Source organism: Aphelocoma coerulescens, chromosome 8 (assembly GCF_041296385.1).
Source record: "Aphelocoma coerulescens isolate FSJ_1873_10779 chromosome 8, UR_Acoe_1.0, whole genome shotgun sequence".
In the NCBI taxonomy this organism is placed as follows: domain Eukaryota; kingdom Metazoa; phylum Chordata; class Aves; order Passeriformes; family Corvidae; genus Aphelocoma; species Aphelocoma coerulescens.
The window spans coordinates 1,163,449-1,183,664 of record NC_091022.1 but is presented as its reverse complement, the minus strand read 5'-3'; the positions used below and the strand labels follow the sequence as shown (position 1 = coordinate 1,183,664).

At 53.8% G+C, this 20,216-nt stretch overlaps 1 protein-coding gene across 2 annotated transcripts; it reads right to left on the bottom strand.

Moving 5' to 3' along the window:
• Positions 1 to 797: 797 nt before the first annotated feature.
• LOC138113830 (ADAMTS-like protein 2) lies at positions 798 to 14,750 on the bottom strand. 2 transcript variants are annotated; one of them, XM_069022651.1, is made up of 17 exons: positions 14,590 to 14,750; positions 12,403 to 12,478; positions 11,792 to 11,894; positions 10,973 to 11,118; positions 10,609 to 10,732; positions 9,293 to 9,373; positions 8,798 to 8,973; positions 8,104 to 8,530; positions 7,091 to 7,511; positions 6,202 to 6,308; positions 5,891 to 6,017; positions 5,330 to 5,543; positions 4,579 to 4,734; positions 4,055 to 4,225; positions 2,247 to 2,423; positions 1,428 to 1,572; positions 798 to 1,312 (listed from the first exon to the last, which is right to left on the bottom strand). In XM_069022651.1, the coding sequence occupies exons 1-17, from the start codon at positions 14,748 to 14,750 to the stop codon at positions 1,194 to 1,196; spliced, it is 2,931 nt and encodes a 976-aa protein (XP_068878752.1). In that variant the 3' UTR covers positions 798 to 1,193. The 2 variants fall into 2 exon arrangements, with proteins under 2 accessions (XP_068878752.1, XP_068878753.1); XM_069022652.1 differs by having other exon boundaries at positions 798 to 1,309; positions 14,590 to 14,706.
• Between the last annotated feature and the right edge of the window lie 5,466 nt (positions 14,751 to 20,216).

Sequence of the window (20,216 nt, the reverse complement as noted above, 5' to 3'; positions counted from 1 at the left end):
GCTGGGAGCCACGAGAAGTTAATGTGTCCCAGTGTGGTCTCTGCCAGACAGCCCCGTGATGCAGTCCCCTTGGCACAGAGTCAGCACACGGACACGGCAGCTCCCGGCACCCAACTCTACTTCCTGGCACACAAAAAGGCTTCCCACTGCCATGGCAGCGCCGTGACCCCCAGGGGAGGGTGGAAATAACACACTTCTGTGGGTCACCCTTGTGGTGAAAGGAAGGCCACTCCATTGTCATCCTAGTCACAAGCAAATTAAGCGTGACCTGTTGCCGGCTAACGAGGCGCTGAGGCTGGTGTGGCAGTTCCAGAGCAGCCAGATGGCCACGATGAGGGTTGGCTTTGCAGCCAACACACGCCCTGGATCTGGCATGGCTACAGGGAAATGGGTGAGTCTGGAAGGGCTGGAAACACGGGGGATGCAGCTGAGGATTAGAACGTTTGAGAGCTGGTGGAGGAACAGGATGGGGTAGGGGCAGGGATCCCAGACTTTTTTCCACTTCAGATTCCTCCTGTTACTATTCCGTGTCTTTGTTGTTCAGCTATGGGTCCAAATTCAATGTCAGAAATAAACGAGGACTTTGAAATACAAACCAGGAATGGTTTCTGTTCTTTTGGCAGGCAACACCGAAAGGGCTTTATCCAGTGCTGCCTGGAAGCTCTACTGGTGCAAGCATTTTTCCTCCCCACCCTTCCTGCTCCTGCTTTTGCTCCTCTTGTGTCCCCCGCTCCTCCCTTGGCTCTGGCTTAGGCACACGCATCCCATATCCACAGTTTTGTAGTTTATCTCTTTATTGTGACACAATTTTTCAGTGTGTTTTGGCAGTTGCCCTTGCTGTAGGAAGCCTGCAGGGCAGAGCAGAGGGGTGCTGCTGTCCCTGCCCTGCCGTGGGCTGGCCTCGGTGCCCCACCGCCTCCAGCCAGCACCCTCAGAGACGGTGACAGCAGGGACAGGCTCTCCCAACTCACTCCTCAGTAGCTTTCTAGGCACTGGTGGTCTGTCTTGTGTAAAACCCTCTTGGTGGAGAGGGAACAGTGATGACTAAGTCATAGGAATCCTTCCTTGCTGAGCAGGCTGCTCCACAGGGACTGGCTCCACAGCCAAGCCAGGTGGGGTGGCTTCAAGTGGAAAGTCTGGCTCGAGGGGGCTGCTGCCCCTGAACTGGGAAGGGAAGTATGGCCTGGCAGCGCTCAGGGTGCCTTGAGCCGACAGGACCAGCAGCAGGCCTTCCTGTAGTACCAGTGAGAGCACAGCTTCACCTTCAGCACCAGCACGCAGTTGGCCGTCGCTTTGTCTTCACAGGCGTCTTCTGGGCAGCAGCAGCACACACGGGAGGGGTTAAAAAGGAGATGTGCTTCCCCAGCATGGACATGAACATGAGCAAAGCCGAGGGCTCCCCCACCTCCCTGCCCTCCCAGACGTACCTGGTGCCTCTGTGGGGCACGGCTGGAGCTGGCACGTCTGCCTGGCCTCTGGTTTGGCAGAGGGGTCACAGCCCTGAGCCAGCGCTTCCCCCTGGTAGCACTTCACCTCCCGCAGTCGCACACCAGCACCACACGTCTTGCTGCACTGTCAGGGTCAGGAAACAGGAAAGAGAGCATGAGAGGCATTTTCTGTTTTGCTAAAGCTCCCGAGTTCTTTGCTCTACTGAGGTCTCTTGATCCCTACTTTGGAGACTGCTCTTGAGGAGGTTGGGGTCAAATACCACACTGATCTCAAACTCACTCTCCTGTTTTTTTGCTGGAGGAAAGCATCCCTGAGTTGGGGTTGAGACAGAGCAAAGGAGAGTTTGCTTTTCATCTCTTTATTGCAGCTCAGAACTATTTTTGTTTGGAGCGTTGATGCTGTGACAGAAAACTCAGAAAATGGCTGCTGTAAGCCAGACCCAGCTCTTCTGTCTTCCCATTCCCTAAATGCTCACCAGTTACCGTCAAGGGCAGGGGGGAAAGACAAAACACGGACTCCTGGCAGAGGAGGAGACACGGCTGCATCCCGCATGCCTGGAGTGTGGCGCATGCTCTTGCTTGAGGCAATAATCCCCATGCTCCAAGATTTTCTCCAGCCTGCATGTGCCAGCCTCTCAACCTGCTGCCTGTTCTGCAGAGGAGCAGAGCTCGGGGTCCCATCCAGACTCAGCAGATCCTTGGCAGAGCAGGCTGCCAGAGAGCCTCAGCGCGGGTCCTGCGTCACCAACCAGGGCTCCGAGGCCTCCCCTGCCCCTTCCCCGCCACCCCCAGCCCTACCTGGGACCAGGAGGTGGTGAACCACGTTGAACACGGCCTCCTGAAGCAGGCAGCTTGTTGCTCAGGTTTCGGGGAGGCCTGGCAGCGCTTCTCGGGGTACTCCCTGTACAGCCCGTTCTCCAGCCCCGCACACAGCACCAGCCGGGTCCTCATCCCTCGCCCGCAGCTGGCGTCGCACTGCGGGGGAACAGAGCAGCCTGGTGACAAACGGCGCTCAGCCTCAGGTAAGAGGGCATTCTGCTCAGAAGGAAGGCTTGATGCCTGCACTAACACCAGTCCAGCAGAGGGAAGTGCTGCCCAGGCCACAGGGGCAGGGACAGATGCTGGTAATTAGTGTTCAACTGAGTTCACCTTGGCTGGCCTCGAGAGCAGCTACCACAGGGCACCAGGAGCAGCCAAGGCAAGACTACAGGAGGCTGTTTCTGTCTTATTTTATGTGTATCTATGTTCTGAAAAACCACATAGCATATGCGTGTAGCAATCCACATCTTGGTGCGCTGCCAAGCCTTGTGTGGGCCCAAGGGGACCAAAGTGGTACAGTGCAGGTGATGTGCACAGACAAGCGCTGCTGAGCCCAGAGCTATGCAGGCTTAGCTGGGAGGGCTTTCTGCCTCGGGACACCACCAGGAGAAGCAGCAGGAGGCAGGATCTGCTCCCTGACGCCCATGGAGGCAGTTGCCAGTTTGAGATTTCACTGCTTGGAGTCCTTTTTCACCACAGCAGGGCCAGCACAACTGGCTCGCATCTGCCCTTAGTCATGCTGAGAACTCAGAGCTCATCAGCTGAGAGAACATGGCAAAGAAGCTGGCACGGGCAAAGGTGGGGAGCTCAGCTGGTCTTTCAAGAGCTCTGAGGAGTTTCATAGCTGGGTCACAGCTGAAAACAGCACTTCAGGACTACGTGTGACCCACAGGGAGAGCCAGAGCAGGGGAGGGTTACAGAACTGCCAGTTTTAACCAGTCTGTGCTTGTTACTGGTACTGGAGGAGACTCAGCTGAATGCAGTCAGCAGCTGTAAAGGGAGCACAGTGAGAACAGAGGCATAGCCATGACTGAAGGGAAGAGGGCTTGGCTGCTTCTCTTATTTCCTAGAAACCTTCTTCCTTAGTGCTATATGAATCCCTGTTTTGCTCAAGACTTCAAAGGAAAAGCCCAAGCCTCGCAACTGACTCAACGTGTTTCTTTGGATACTCTGGGATTTGCATCAGCTTGTATGGGGAAGCCGGAAGTCTTTAGGCCTTGAGCAACAGAAAGAGAGTAAAGAGATGTGCAGAGACCGATTGTTGGGTGGAACAGAGCACCTGGGCCACGATCCCTGGCCTGGAATCCCTGAAGCAAGTACACAGTTATGGTCTGGATGGGACTTTCAGCACAAGGATCTGAGCTCTGCTTCAGGTTTACCCCCAACTGTTACTTATCAGAGATGAAGCTGGTTTTGTTCAGACTTTCTCTTTAGTGGTGGGAAACCCACGTCCTCTCTGGGGGTGAGCGAACAGGGCTCTGCTGAGGTGTCTGCAGCTGCCAGGTGGGAGAGCAGTTTCCTTAGGGCATTGCTGCCCTCCGGTGGAGCTCCCTGAGAAGGCAGCAAATCCCACAAACTTTGGGGTGTTCTAGGGGCTACGGCAGGGACAAGCTGGGATATTCACTACTCCTTCTCTTTCTCAAAGCAGCTGGCACAAGGATACAGATCCAGGTCTGGAGGTCACACTGTACAACTGTGCTCTGCCGAGGGAACCAAGCTCCCACCACATCCTGGGGGATATGGGGTGGAAAGGAGGTCTGAGGACACAGGGCTGGGCTTGGCTTTACCTGGTCCCACTCCTGCTCCACCCAGTGTGCAGGGCAGTTCTTGTCTCCACACGGGTGGACAGCCAGGGGCTTGGTGGCCGGGTCACACTGCGAGCTGGAGATCACCTTGCCCTCCAGGTTGCGACACGCGATGAAGCGGCTCATGCGCCCCTCGCCACACGAACCTGAGCACTTGGAGAGCAAAAGGTGTTTAGACACAGCAGACAGCAGGGAATTGGAGAGGTCAGCTTGGTGGTGCCAGGAGAGCTGAGTCCAGAGTGCAGCCCTCACACAGGGACTGTGGCACTGGACCCCAAGGGGCTTCCATTCTCCAGGTGCGTGAGCTTCCCACATTATTGAATGGAGCTCAGCTCACAGTTAGCCAAAACTTACATCAAGGAGAGGCAAAACCAGAGGTTATTTTAGCTTCTTTAGCTTGGCCTCTGCCAGAAGAGAGCCGAAAGCGAGCTGCAGCACGGCTGCCCAGCTGCTCCCACCCTCCAGCCCCGCGCTGGTGCCCAAGGCGCAGCAGTGCCCGCACTCACGGGGCCCCAGTCGGAGGCGGTCCAGCGGCGGTCGCAGGGGGGGCCCGTGCACGGCTGCTCGCTGCTGGGCTTGCGGGACTCGTCGCACAGGGCAGCCTCCACGGAGCAGCGCACCTCCCGCTTCATGGTCCCCGGCGAGCCGCACCGCGCCGAGCACTGCAAGGGCCACACGGAGTCAGCCCCGGGGCTCGGGGCCAGGCAACAAGGGCGGGGAAGCAGCTGTGCCACCTCCCGCTTTCCTCCCGCTGCTCTAGGAGAGAGGGGAAGCGCCCCAGCAGGGACAGAAAAGGTGTGTCCGTCTCTTTCTTTGCTGCTCATTTACTCTGGCACCTAGAGCTCCAACGCATCAGTGTGCTGATGCCCAAAGTGCTGCTCAAAGTCACTGGGCCACACGCCAAGCAGGCTATGGGAAGTCAGTCAAAGGGACTGCAATGGGCTTTTAGTTTTTCTGTATCTCCACGGTACTGTCTCCCAACTGGCCCTCAGTTTGGATCCTCTAGAAGAGGAAGCTTCTTGCTGGCAGGGCTTTCACTTGGTCACTGTTCTGCGTGAGAAATTACCTTAGAAAAAATGTTTTGCAATGACCCTTGTCTGCTGAGCAGTGCCAGAACAGGGGAGCTGCAGATAAAGGCACTCCTTGTCTCCCCAGGGTGCAGCTGGCCAGGGGCTTCCTCAGCACCCAATATCTGCCAGCCCCTTCCTCCAGGCCCCACCCCAGCCCTGGCTACTCAGCTCTGGCAGCAAAGCCTACCTCGGACCACTCGGAGAGCTCCCACTGGGGCCCGCAGGCCTTGTTCTTGCAGGCTTTCCTCTCCATGGGCCTGGCCAGCCCCGCTGCCTCACAGAGGTCGTCGTAGACGGAGCTGTCAAAGCCCGGCGCCAGCATCTTCCAGCAGCGCACGGTGCGGTACTGGGAGCCCTCGCCGCAGGTCCGGGAGCACTCGCTCCACCGGCTGGTCTCCCACCTCCACGAGCAGAGAGAGCACAAAGGAGCACCCAGGTGAGGGGGACAAGGGGCACGGGGTGGCAGGGCTGTGCCTGCACGCCCGGGGCTCCCTCACCCAGCAGCTGCTGCTGTGGCTCTGCCCATCACAAATGTGTCTGTGTAAATGGGGGGCTGGCCTTGAAACCAGCTTTGCCCTTAGCTGGCAATTTAGGTCCCAAATTCTTTCCCTCTTTCTGCTTACGAGGCGGTACAAGGACTTCTTAGTTTAAGAGTACCTTTCATCCCACATATGGCTGTATGCCTTGAGCAGAAAATGATCCTTAGGAAGATATCTCCCCATGGACAGCTGATGTCACTTCCACTCACCTGGGCTGGCAGTCTCTCCCTGTGCAGAACTCGTGAGTAGGTTCTGGTCGGGTCAGGGCATCGCAGTAGGATTCATCCACTTCCACTCCGTCGTAGCGCACACACATCGCGTAGGAGGTGCTGATACCTGCTGGGCCAGCAGCACCCTCAGCCATGCTCCATCAGACCCAACAGCCTCCTCCCACCACCAGTAAATAACCAGAGTGCTCACTGCATCTGAAACTCTCCCCGCCATGTAAAAAATACCAGGATTCCCTCCCTCAACGGCCCAAAAGGACCTCGTGTGATCAGTCACCTGAAGCCAAACCTACCTGAAGTGCAGGTGGAGCTGCAGGGGGCGTAAGCTGAGACTTTCCACCGGTACATGTCAGCCAAGCTGATGTCATCGTGGCCCACGGGGCTCACATCGAACTCATTGCTGTGGGAAAAGGAGGTGGTGTGAGCTAAAAAGGAAAAAAATCACTGCGAACATGAAATATAGGGAAATTCCTCCTTGCTGTCTTTGAAGATGGGAAGAAAGCCAGGGTTTCAGCTTTCCATTTCCCCCACCTTGGGCAAGGCAGACCACTGATGAACAGAGAGCATAAAGCCTTGGTCCACCTCCGAAATTCAACTAGCAAGGAGGAAGCATCGTTCACAGGGAGTCTTGTGTATATTATTTGCCAACCACGTGGGTGCCCTCAGCCTCAGCTCGTACCTCACCCTGAGGCATGATTTGGGTTGGAAAGGGAAGCTCAAGCAGGGTCCCTCTCATATCATATAATGTGGTGGGGAGAGTTCATGTGTGGCTTGCCAGAAATATTTAAAAGCTGGTCCTCAGTCTCCTGCCAAATGTTTGCAGAAGCTTCAGCAGCTTATGTGCCCAGAGGCACGGGACAGGAGGGGCGTGGCGTGATGGTAAATGTGTATGTGTGACATGCTGTGGACCCCTGGCCCTCTTCACAACCACACCAGCGTTGGCCTCGCAGGTCCTTCAGCACCCATTTAACTGGATCCTGAAATACGTTCCAGGAGCTCCGTGTCAGGCCAGTTGCAACAATCAGTCTTTGGAGGAAGCGCCTACAGCAGCTGCCACGGACAGGCACTGGTGCGTGGGGCCATCAAGGACAGCAGGGACAGCTCCCAGAGGACTGGCTCAGCCCTCCCTCCCTCCCTCCCCAGCCAACCACGCTCTGCTTTGCCCAGGAAATCAGGTGCCACCTTTCCGTGCCAGGGGCTCGCAGAGGCTCTGCCTGGCTGCTGTCCGCGGTCGGGCTGGCCCCTGGCAGAGGGCTCTCCACAGATGCCATCGTGCTGGAGTTGGCTGCTTGCCCCTGACTCCCAGCAAACGCCTCCACCTTCAAGTCCTCCAGTGAGTTCTTGCGAGCCAGGGCTTTGTGGAGGCCCTGTGGCCAGCGGGCAGCTGCCCCGGCCCAGAGGCCAGCCGTGGAGTTCCTGGGGGCCAGCCTGGCTGCCAGGGGCTGCAGCTCCCTGCAGAAGGCAGCGTTGTGAGGGTCTCGGTGACAGAGGCGCCTGAAGAGACGGAGCCTGGAGGATGTTACACGGCTGTGCTCCGACAGCTCGGGCCTCCTCATGCTGTAGGGCACAGCCGTGCTGATGGAGATTTGGTTGAACCTGAGCGCTGGAAGAAAAACACAGGAGTGCTTTAACTGTACTGGATGGCTTGTGCTTCAGCATGCGGCATTTGACAAGGCAAAAAACATTCAGTGTTCAGCTTAAAAAGTCATAAATTTCTACCTGGGAGCATCAACAGGCTTTAATTACCCTGACCAACCCCTCACTCTGTCTGCCCACTGCTCTGGAGCCCCATTTAAGCTCCAGCCTGAGCCTTCAGTCCCGGGCTGCACAACGTTGCAGGTGTACTTTGCTCCTCAATTGCTGTTTGGCTCTCCCAGACGGACCTCAGATGTGATTTGTCCCCTTGCTGTCCCCTGATGATCGCTGGGCTGTTGCTAGGCCCTGCTGCTGTCCCTGCCCTGCCTGCCAAGCTCAGGTACCGAGTGAGTGCCCTGCCTCACCCGGATTGTGGCCACTGTCTCCCAGCCTCCCCTTCCCTCACAGAGCTGCTGGCCCTTGCTGCTCCCTGACTGTCTCCACCCCACTATTAACCATCCTTCCCTCCTGCCCACCCCGATGCTAAAGACGCCTTAGATTTCAAGAAGACCACTGTGGAATGTCAATAAAATGGGAGAAGGAAGAACAAAGCAACCAACCCAACCCTGTTTCTCCACCAACTGCTGCTGTTTCCTCCTCCTCTTCCTCTCCTGCTGTGTTTGCATGGTACACGTGTCTGATCTGAAAGTCATACTTCTCCTTCTCTTCACTTTGTTCCCAGCCCCAGTCCCGGGTCTGACTGGTAGAGTTGGTCTGGAAGAAGTGCGGGGGACCAAAGTCTAAATCTTCTTGACCTTCTCTTAGAGGAAGCTGTTCACTGGTGTCATCTGGTGACAGGGAGAGCCACGTGGCATTGAAGTCCTGGGCAGCTCTGGAGTTGGCTGGAATGGGATGGTTCTGGCTGGTCTCTGGTAGCTGGTGATAGAGAGGCCTGGCGAGAGCAGGGGCTGCCGTTCGGAGAGGCGGCGTCCGTGGGACGGTGTAGTCGTAAGTTATGTGAGGCATTTTCCCATTAAAGTTATAGTACTGCAGGAAACAGGGAAAGAAAACAAAACCGCTTTTATTTTGAGGGTGTGAATTTCCCAAAAGCCTTTTCTAGCCACATCCATTTGGTGGTGGTTGTTAAGAGAAGACAGCATCCTCATAAATCCAAAGGGAAAGCCGCCCCCCACCACCTGTCTGGCTTCCTCAGCCCACCAGCACATGCAGGTCTGGCTTGGGAACCAGGTTATATTCCTGTTTTCTGAGGGAGGCAGGCAAGCCAGGAAACCCTAAAACTGGCTCCTCACATACCATGGCATTCAGAGACTGGTTAGTGGGCCCCTGAGCTATGATATACTCCAGCCCATCCGAGTTCAGGCTCGAGGGCCGCCGGTACTTGAAGATGGTGCCAGCTACCCTGAAGTTCTGAGGGTTGTCAATGGCGGAGTTGCCGTTGAAGAAGAAATGCCCGGATTCATCTGCCAGTGCTTCAGAGAGAGAGAAAACAGACAAGTGGGACATTCTGCAGAACTCTGGCACTGAGGAGAGCAAAGAGGCCACAGACAAGAAAAGCCCAGCAGAAACAGAACCCCAGGCCCTGCCCATAGCGAACTTGGGTTCCAAACGTCTCTCCTGCCACTGGAGATGTGGCAGCCTTGGTTTTTGGAGAGGTGAAGCACCCATGTGCTACCCTGGAGGAAGTGCTCTCAGCAGCTCTCTCACGGCATAGGTGGGAGTGCAGAGCCTCCTCCCGCCTCCCGGGCAGCTGAACTGGGGTCTCCACACCCACCCAGCTCCTCTGCTCACCCAGGATGTTTTCTGTCTTCCTGCGCTCAATGATGAGGATGTCCATGGCACCAGCAGGGATGTTGGTGATGAACACATAGCCTGAGGAACAGAACAGAGTGTGAGGAGACCCCAAGGACAGAATAAAAAGGTCTGGGTGGGAAAAGCAGCTCATGGGACAAGTGTGTTTGTAGGGAAGCAGCACTGCCCTTCAGGAGCAGGGTGCCAAGGACCTAAATGCATGTTGCACCAGTCTGTGAGCTCTCATCCCAGACCTCTGAAATCCCATTGCAGATCACCATTACGGATGTCAGTCCGAGCACTGCTGGGTTTGGAGTCGGGAAGGAGCTGTACAATGAAACAGTCTGGCTTTGGGGGTGTGGATGAATGTGCTTTCACACTCTTTCTGGCAAGAGCACAGAAAAAAGGCTTAGTAGTGATCAGGGCTGATGCTGAACAGAGGGTGGAAAAAGACCATAGGTCCCCTCAGCTCCTGACTCCCATGGAATTTGTCTCAGGAGTAACATAAAAATTGACCTTTAAAGGGAGAGGAAATAAGAGGCTCTTAAAGTTGCGTGGTTTGGCAGTTTGTCTTTCCTGCTGGAAATGCGGGTCCTGCCTGCTCTGTAAGATCTTATGAGGGCTGGAATGGGAGGCCAGAACAGTACCCACACTGGTACAGGGGGTAGCACCATTACCCCTGCCCTGGAAAGGGGCCTGAGTGCTTTTCTAGTCCCGTGCTTGCAGGGAGTGAGGCAAACTAGTAAAACAACAACCGTGTGAAATGTTGTTCCAAAACATCCTCAAACCACAGTTAATTAATTCTGATGAGCATACCACAGCGCATTCCTCCCGGGGCTGGAGGACTGGGCCATCAGGCTGCAGCCTGATTTCAGAGGGGACTGTCCCTCAGCCACAGGACTGGGGAAAGCAGGAGATTGAGTGCAGGCTGAAACAAATGCTGTGACCCTCATCATAGCTTAGGTTTCAAATGAACACGTAGCACAAAGGAAAGAAGATTCATTGGTCTCTTCACATTGTCTGAGGTGGGCAAGATGCCAAAATCAATAGGAACAAATAGATCCCCAGTTGCTTCCTATTGTAAAGAGGTGAAGGGAAACCTTACCAGCCTAATACAGAGCACATCAAACCAGTCTCCTCTGATGATTAAGTGAGAAGGGCAAAACACAGGCATTTAAGTAGGGGTGGTGGCACTCCTCAACTCTTTCCACCGAGCAGCTGGGAAAGCTCCTACCCACGTTGAAGCCAGTCCCCCTCCATGCCAGCTGGTGGTAAGAAGTAGCAGGTGAAGTCTCCAGACTGGTAGCAGGGAGTACCTATCTGTGAGATTGCCTTTCGGAAGCTGCCCGAGACACGGTGGCAAGTGCTGCCGTCCCCTCCACACACCCTGCATCTGTCCATGGTCCGGGGCGAGTACAGGCTCCCATCGCACCCCACTGGCTGCAAAGGACAAAACAAGAGAGGATTTCCTGGGGCCAGCTTATCTCCATGGGGCAGGGTCTTTCCCAGGAAATGCTGTTGTGCTCTTCTGGGGAGGTTCTGGGGAGTTGTAAGGAACGAATCCAATGCCAGGCCTCTGTTTCAGTTCCCTGCTGGGACCCCTTGGCTTTGCAATGACCAGGAGATCCACCCATGCAGTTACAATCCCAGATTCTCCACTGCTTCCTCCCAGAGCCTCACCTCACACTTCCCATTGATGCAGACCCCCTGGTAGGTCCTGTCCTTGCAGGAGGTACCATCCTGTGCTCGGGCCATCAGCTGCCTCTCTCCACTCCGGGTGGTGCACTGGAGGTCACAGGGCTTGTTGGAGATACTGGTGTAGTCATCTGCAGGGACAGAGGCAGAGGGTCACCAGGCAGGTCAAGGTGCCCAGACATGGGCAGCGAGGAAGGGGACCTTCCCCTCATCCCTGCTGATGGTTTGATGTCACCTTGGATGTTCCTGCTACTCGCAAGGACACCCCAAGGCCGCAGATCTTACAGGAGTGAAGGGGTCCCGGTGTGAGGCTGTGCTGGGGACTGTGCCAAGCAGAAACACTTCTTGCTGGCAAACCCTCTTCCTTGCCATGCCCTTGTAGTGCCATCGCTGTGCCAGACATGGGAATGTGCATCAGCAGATCCCAGGCCACATATAAATGCACAAGAGCAAAAAAAGGGCTGTCAGAGGGGCACTGACTGTGCGGGGCTGTGGCCAGCTATGCCCCGTTCACCTGAGCAGCTGGAGGTGCAGATGTTCCAAGTCCCCTTGGCAGCTACTGGAAAAACAGGTGAGTCCAGAAACAGGTGATATCTTAGGTGAACTCAGTCTGGGCCTCAAGGGACAAGTGGACACCCATGTGAAGTCGCTGTGTAGGAAATGGATGAGCATCCTGCTCAGACCAACCCAGAGCAGCCGGGAGCATCCATCCCTTGTCCCCTAGGACTTTACCTTCCTGTGTCCAAGAAGATCCTGTGGGTGTTTCCCAGCCCTCACCCCTTGTGTGAAGCTGTGAAAACCCACCTGGATAGAGGGGCATCCAGTGGTAGTAGTGCTTCCCAAAGGCTTTGGCATTGAAACTGGAGCACTGCTGCTGTTTGAAGCTTGCTGTGTTGGCAGGGCAGGGCTATGGAGGGAATAAATGCAATCAAAAAGCTCCCTATCTCACAGCATTGTTGTGACAGCTGCTTGTCCCTGCTACACCTTTGCAGGATGAAAATGCCCAGTTCACCCTGGAAGGAACTGGTGATCGACTTGGAAGTCCCCTCACAGCGGCAGAAAGGCCAGGCCTTCGTTGCCAAGGGCCTCTCAAACAGCTGCATTTAACAGCCCTGCAGGAACTCCTTCCAGCAATGGGAAGAGCATACTGGAAAAGCCTCATCCCTCCCCTCACCCCACAACAAATGTGCTTTGGCATTCTTTTGCCCCATCTCCCAGTCCCAAAGAATAGAGCCCATCTCCCACATCCTCAAAGGCACACCGCCCACCACCCCAGGGGTGGATAATATCCCTTGTCTCCATCCTCTGAGGGACCAGTCCCACCCCGAGCACTGGTGATTTTGCAGCTCCAAGTGGGATCCCCTGAGTCCCACACCCCCCAGTGAGGACCAGTCAGGACTGGAAGTGGTTCTCACCTTCTGCTGGCACAGTTGGTAGCGCTTGGCCTGACCAACACACATGGTGCTGTTTGTTCCCTGGGGCATCTGGAGCCTGCAAGGCAGAAATTTCCAGACATGAGCTGGAGGTCTGTGAAGTACCCAGGTACTGAGGATGAGACAGGAGTCACAGGAGAAACAAGGCAGGTGTTTCATCAGAGCAGAGCTTTCTAGACTGGCCAACATCTCCTCTGAAACACATCTCCAGTGCTTTTAGGTGGGCTCTGATTTTAGGCTGTTCTTGTTTTGCGGTAGGTTGAGCAGACAGGGAGCAATTGCAGTGTTGCCAACCCTGTGTCCCTTCACCCCTGAGCTCCAAAAGGGCTGACGTGACCAAAAGACGACAGAACCTGATGGTCCATCACTCCCATGGATGTGCCCAGGATTTGCAGGGACTGTGGGAGTGGATTTCAGAAGCCACTGTGCAATAGGCAGAGAGATGGTGCCATCAGGGGGACTGGCCACCCCAACAGATTTTCAGGGAAGGCTTGGCACAGGTGATGGACCAAAACCATGGGAATTTCTCAACACTTGAAGCTTTCGCTCTGGCCAGTGTGAGTTATCCAGGAGATCCTGGACTGATGCAAAGACAGAAAAAATTCTTGAAAGCCGTGAAGACATATGGAGAATGGCTGAGACCACAGGCTAAGGCAATGCAGTAATGATCTGCAAAATAATTCCGGCAATGTGTAAAGATCTGCAGCAGGCAACGTGGTAACAGCACTGGGAACTGAGGATACAGGGAACACCATAAGCACATTCAGGCTGGACTGGCTGCAGGTGCTGCAGCTGTCCCTCCAGAGCAATGCTTTACATGGCACAGGCAGAGCCTAAATTTGCAGTAAGACTTCAAAAGTGCCATGCCTTTCAGAAGCAGACTCAGGAAAAAATAGTTTTGTGGCCATACCTGGCTCACACTTAAGCCATTGACTTTAAAGCTGCAGAAACCTTAGGGCTGAGTTTATGATGGGATTTCTCTTTTTTTAATTCAGATTTGATCCCTGGACTAAAACACCACAGCACAGCACACCCTTCCCTCCCCAGCCATGGAGTCAAGGATAGAGCTGGCACCAAATAGAGAGAAAAATCTCTCTTGTGGAAGCAGGCAAAAGGCAGAAGGGCTGCTCTGGCCGTGGCGGTGTGGGACAGCCCAGGCTCCCTCCCCGTGCTGTTCCCCGCTGCTTTCCCAGGGTGCTGGAGCAGAGGAGCAGTGGCAGAGACATCCAGGGAGGCCACATCCAGAGGGAAGGTCCTGCAGCACAGCCGGACCTTCCCCATGCTCACACAAAAGACGTTTTCTGCTGCAGGAAGGAGGGCAGGTCGGGGCCCTGGTCTGGGCGTGCTCTGCTCAGGAGTGCAGTCACGCAGAAGGGAAAGCTCGTGGTGCTGCAGGACGCCGCTCTCATTAACAGCAGCCTGGAGCAGCAGGTTACAGAGCTGCTGCAGGAGGAGGAGGAGGAGGAGGAGGAGGAGGGGGAATTGGTGGCAAGGTAGTCCAGAGAGGACAGCAGGAGTTCAGGCAGCTGCAGCTTCCCTGCTCTCCCATTCCCACAAACCCAACCCAACTGATACCAGGACTGCAGCAGCTGTAGGGGACAAATGCAGATGCTGTCAGGTGACAGCCAGACAAATGACAGAGGGGAAAATGCTTGCCAGCTCTGCAGGGAATAAAGAGGGGAAATTGCTGAGATGTGGCTGAGCTGGCTGCTGCCAGGAGTAAATCAAGTCTCCATAAGGTGTCTGGCAATATGTGCCCACATCCTTGGCATAGGAACTGGGCTGGGGTGGTCAGAGCAGCCGTGGCAACGAGGGCTTGTGAGGGAAAGGGGAAGATGAACAGAGCCAGCCTTCTCCAGCCCACAAGCCCCTCATCTTCAGGACTCCAAGAGAGGACCCACCCCTTGCTCCCCATCAGATAAGGCAAGCTGAGTGGGGGACGTGTTCAGGGAACCTGCCCCCTGCCCCACTGCAGCCTGCTTCTCCTGCCACCCTTCCCCACCACTGCCCACAGACTACAGCTGCCTTCCTTCCCCAGAGGCCACAGATGAGGGAATAGCCCACCCTGCAAACCCAGGAGGTTCAGCCCCAAAACACAGGTCTGGGGCACCCCGTTTCCCTTGTGCCACTTGAGAGCCGGCCACGGGCCCAGCCTGGGACACAACTCACCTCTGCTGCAAGCAGTGCCTCTCCCGGGACATCACACCCCCTCCGCAGGACCGGGAGCAGGTGGACCAGGAGCTCCACTCTCCCCACCACTTGGTGACCTCTTCGTCCCAGGCACCAGCTCCATCTGCTGCCTCACTACTGTCCTGACAGAAACAGAGCATGGTTAGCTGGAGAACCTGGCTCCTCACCACCAAAGGCAGCTGTCCTGGCACCTGGATGCCTCCTGAACAGTGGGCAGCAGTGGGACAAACGTGCCAGGATCTGAGTCCTGTGGGGCCACGCCAGGATCACACGTCTCAAAATTAAAACTTCCCTCCGAGACTGAGTTCTGCACGGGAAGCAGGATGCCTTGGGATCACAGGGTACAGAGAAGGGCTGTTGGGCTGGACATGTGTGGCAGTACCAGCAGCTGCAGCCTGGCCCCACAGCATCCCTCCCAGCCCGGGTGAGGCAGAGCAGCAGAGCACAGCTCACGCCTGGCTCAGGAGAGAAGAGGAAGAGCTGCAGTTCTTGGCCATGCAGGGAAGCTGGGAGCACGCAGGTGCTGTTCTTGGAGCTGCATTTCTGGGAATAACCTTCCCTTTGTGACTGAAGCAGCTCAGATCCAGGCATCATCCCCCAACCCTCACAAAGGTCATTTTCAAGAGGGCTTCAGAACCAGAGCCTTTCCCCACACACCCCACTATGCCCAGAGGAGGAATGCTCCCTCTCCCAGCACACCTTGCTGGGGCTCAGCCTTTAAATTTGGCAAACCTGAGTTCCTCTGGCCCCAGCACGGTCCTTGCAGCAGGCTGCTGTTGGCTGTGCCTCCACACTTCCCAGCAGGTAAGCAATTCTCTGGTTTAGTTGGGTTTTTTTTCCTGGCAATATTTTCCTGCTTAGTGTCTCATGGTCTAAAAGCTCCCAGGGACTTTGGCAAACTTGCCTGTGCAAGAACTAATCTGCTGTTTACTGAAGCACAGCTGTGAGCAGGGTTGAATGCAGCCATGAGTTTAACACAGGACAGTGACTGGAAGGGATTTCTCCCGCTGAAATGACAAGTGTTTAAATATTAACAGACGAAAATTAATACTCAGTGTGTGTGTGAGGTGTGCTGTGTTAAAGCAAGGGCTCAGGGAAGTCGTATCAATGCTACTGCTAACAAAACACACTGGTTTTAGTGGCTGATGGTCCTGCTGTAAACAACCCTCTGCAAAGCAGAACTGATGGGTGTGAGAGAAAGCTCAGCAGGGTTTGCTCATCACTAAATGTGCTCTGCTCACTATTTGGGCTGACTGTCTCTTGGCTTGATGCTCTTTCATGGTGTAATAAAGCCAAAGTGCTCTTCATTTCGTGGTGTAATTCCTGCCTGAGAACTTGTGTTTCCTCAGCGCCTGCCAACAGACCAGCCTCTGGGCAGAGGAGATGCAGCTGGTTTATGCAAATGTTTTTAAGTTGTAACTTAAATGGCTGAAATGTGCATAGTGCCTCTTCTTGATGGCCAGAGCACATTGGAAGAAACCTGCTCTGCTGCAAAAAAAGCACCGTGCTACCTGAGGCTTTGCTCTCTAGTCATTGCAACAGCTGATTTCAAAAACAACATGACAAAACTCCTTGTTGTACTTCAGTGCTCTGGCTGGAGCTAACTTGCCTGACAGGGACCAAATGCTGTGGCCAGCAGCTGAGTTGCTGATTAGGAACACGAAATTAAAAGAAACAGACATGTTTTCAAAAATACCTTTTTCTGTTCTTCCAAATGATCATCTCAACCAATTTCCTATGAAAATTTTTGTCTCACTGTATATTATCAGACTGTAAATGGAAATTCTGACTATGAAGCTTCCACATTTACAAAGGAAACAAACCAAAAGTCTCTCATTGTAAGGTATTTTCAGCTAAAATCTTTCCCTGGACACTCCTATGCTTCTTTGTGATAAACATTTCAAGGCTGGGGTGGAAGAGCTCTTCACGGCTGTCAGGAAGGAGAATTCCAGTGATTTATCTGGTGTCTGAGTGGAGGGCTCAGCACAAAACTGATTCTCCCACAGCTGAGGGAAAAACCAAAGCTTGTGTCTTACCCCTTCCCTGAGTCCACGAGGCACACGGACTGCCAGGACGGAAGGCGTGTGGGCCAAAAGCTGCAATATTTGCACAGCTTTTCCCCAAATGGCAGTAAAAATCTGTGAAGCTGTAGTAGTAGTCCTGGCCTGAGGACCTTGTGACCCAGACAGGTGAGATGGGGCAGGAGGGAAGCAGGTGAGGTGAAATAGTCTGTTCTGCTGATCTCCCCTGGATACGAAGCAGGGCTTGTGTGTTCGGAGCGGTGCAAAGCTGCAGGCTCCTCTTCGGGGTTCCTGCTCTTGGGGTGTCCTGCCTGCATGCAAGGGGATCGGGCATGTGGGGCACGGCTGAGGTGTGGGGAAGATCAGCATCTCTGCCTTTGAGAGCTTCTTTCTCACCGACAGAATAGGGTACATCTCTGCACTGCAGCTCACTGACAGGAGCCCAGACGAAGATTTATTGAAAGATGCTACTCAGGGAGGCTCATCCTTTTAATAGAATGTGTTCCCCATATCCATAATCCCTGTTCCTGCTTCCTCTCTGTGCAGGAGGAATCAATCACTTTTTAATTAGATTGATTTGGCTCTCAGGTTTTCCATGACCAAGCTCCCTTGCCAGACCTTCCCTAGGAACATTTCTTTTCTTGTGTAAGCAAGGACAATGCTGAGGTGTCCCCTTGGCCCTTATGGCATGGCTGCATCCAAGTCCTAGGCCTGGACTAGGAGCAGGAACTTCAGGTACTTAAGAGCTGGGGCAGCTGGTTCCAATCTGTGCTGAATTTATTGTATTGTCAGAAAGAAATCTGTGTTGACCATGACACACAAATGGTTCTTGTTTTTAATTGAAGATATATGCATTTTCCAAAAGTCCAGATAATAAATTAAGGACTGTGGGACAGACTCCAGATTAGATTAACTCCTAGCTTCAGTTTCCCAAGCTTCTCAACAAATCCCAAGAGTGGATTCCGGACAAATTAATCCCCTCCCCACCTACTCCTCACAGAGGGAGCAATCAAAGGGGCTGGATTTTGAACTCTTTTGCACTCTCCTGGTTATGGGAGATGCTGGAGCTGCTCCAACCTGCACTCTGCTGCAAAATCATGGAAAAGGAGCAGGCTAGGAGCACCAGAGCACAGGAGATGCACATTAGGCTCTGCCTAAAGGAGGTAAGAGGGCCAGGTATGACTCCTTAGGTGATGAGAATTTCCATCCCTAGGAAAGACAGACCATATTTCAGTTCAGCCAGGTGCTCTCCACGAGAATTCCCCCCGAGGTGCTTGTGGTTTGGCACCTGATGGTTACAGAGCTGCAGCTCTTCCTCTCTGAGGCTCACCAAGGGATTCCTGTGCCTCCACACCTGCGCTGGAGGCCGGAGGAGCTGAGGGCTGCCCTTGCTGGGGGAGCAGAGCTTGGAACCCCAACTGGCAGGGAACCTTCCCAGGATAAAATGCCCATCTCCAGATTTGCCAGTGTCAAGGAAACATCACTCTCTGAGCCAGTGTTACTGAAAGCTCTGTCTGCCCAAGCGAAGGCCCAGCAGCTGCTTCCCCTCTCCCCCCTGCCAAACAAAGGCTGCCACAAGCAAAATGCTTCAGCCCTGCACAGAAGGGTGGGCCTGGCCTGACATCCTATCGGATTTCCAGGCGGCCCTTCTGAAGAGTTGAAAGGGATGAAATAAATTCTCCGCAGACTCTCTGTCATGCTCTGGATCAGCTTGGAGCTACGCTGGGTTTCCCAGAAACCTGGGAATAACTGCAATTACCGTGTCGGTGGCCCAGTCTCCTGTGTTGCTTATTGTTGTGCCTAATCTTGAGATTCATTAGAGCCTGGCTCCTGGAAAAAAAGCTGTCTGGGAAGAGAGACCACAAACATGCCTCCTTAATAGAGGAGCTGGGGGGAAGGCTCTCGCTGCAGCCTTGAGGGCTGGCCCACCACTGAAGGGCCCAGTAGCTGTCATAAAATGTTCTGCTCAGCCCTGTCTCAATGCATAAGACAACTCGAAACAGCAGCTGAAAACGAAATAAATTCTTCCCAGACCTTTTCCAAGGCCGTTAACTGCATGCCCTCTACCAGAAATTTCCACGATCCCTTCACTTAAGGGCTTCTCTCTACAGCAAACCACAGTACTTACTGAAGTACTAAGCAGCTTCAGATGTCTGAATGCCTGGAATGAATGGCAGATTATTATCTGGGAATGAATGACCGTGTTCAACGCCCCTGGTTCGGGTTCCGTCTCATTCTCTGACTAAAGCTGTGGTGATACACTCTACCACAGCCCTGGGAAAAAACAATAGCAGTTGCAGCTATGCCCTGATGTTTTACAAAAGAAGTGGTATTTGCATAAAGCTATTTCTCATCCTGTCATTGTTTTACACTATTTGGGTAGACTAGATAGTTTGTGTGAGAGATTCAATACTGGAAGCAGACACAAATTTTCCCTAGAAAAGCTGAAACAAGCTATCTGAGTTTTTCGTAGGGGAAGGTACCTTGAGGTAAAACAAGCAATGCAGAATAATTTTTAAGGGATCAGGAGGAACAGTAATCTGTGGGAAAATGGAGGCTTGTTAAAGATATTAAATTGCAGCAGATAAGTAACAGAAATCTGGGCGTATAATGAGGCACAGATGAAAAGCAAATTAGAAAACCAGTGAAGAGAAGCCAGCGGAGAACTACCAAGTTCTGTTCATGATCCTGCCATGACAGAAAGGTCACAGGGAAGTGCTGCACCACATTACAAAATACCTGGTCCAAGTCAGTTAGGTCATTCCCTGCAAGTGGGATAACACACTTTCCTGGGGCAAGCCTGTAGAAAGGATGGAAAACCATCCTTTGGGGATGGGAAGGGGGAGAAGGGAGTAACAGGCAGTGCGCATGAGAGATGTCTATCGTCGGGTATTTCAGAGGCACTGAATGCAGTTAGGAAGGAAGTCAGTCAGGAAGTTGCTTGCCCAAACTATGGACTGAGGTTTTCTGACACTCTTTGTAAAAAGTTTTATATGCAAAACAGGAGGGCAGGAAGAAGCACAGGTTAATTCCCCAGTGAACATTTTGTGCGCTGCCTGTTACATCAGTGCCAGCAACCAGGACAACTCACACATCATCTGTGGTCAGATTGCTCTGTGGGGATCTCTTGGAGCAAGGGAACCTTCAGGGCAGAGCTGGACACAGAACTTGGCGTGTGTTTGTCCTGGGGAGCCCTCCTCCCACCCGGGGATGCCCTTGTCTTAGGTGTTGTGCAAACACAGCTGCTGGGGGCAGGGAGAACGCGAGCAGCCAAGGCTTGTGCACACGTGTTGATGGAGGACTCCATCCAGGTCGGTCCCGAATGAAGGGCTTCACATCTGTTTAGCTTGACCTGGCTTGCTCTGCCTGGAGCTTCTGACTTAGCTCTGCAGCTCAGGGGTAAACAGAACAGGCAGCAGATGTGCAGGAAGGTAAAAACAAAGTGGAAATTAGACACTTCAGCTTTAAAATTAAGACAAACCCCAGAACAGGAGATGCTGCTGCTCCTCAGACCTGAGTTATCCCCAGAACAGTTGCAGTGTCTGGTCTTCTCTGTGTCTAAAATGGCCCATGTGAGATTGCTTT

Coding starts and splice junctions, on each gene's coding strand:
- LOC138113830 (XM_069022651.1), bottom strand. CDS start 14,750: ATGCTCTGTTTCTGTCAGGACAGTAGTGAGGCAGCAGATGGAGCTGGT. Junction 7,512..8,103: donor TGGTGGAGAAACAGGGTTGG/GTTGGTTGCTTT, acceptor TTTTTCTTCCAG/CGCTCAGGTTCAACCAAATC. Junction 6,018..6,201: donor CAGCTCCACCTGCACTTCAG/GTAGGTTTGGCT, acceptor CTGGCCCAGCAG/GTATCAGCACCTCCTACGCG.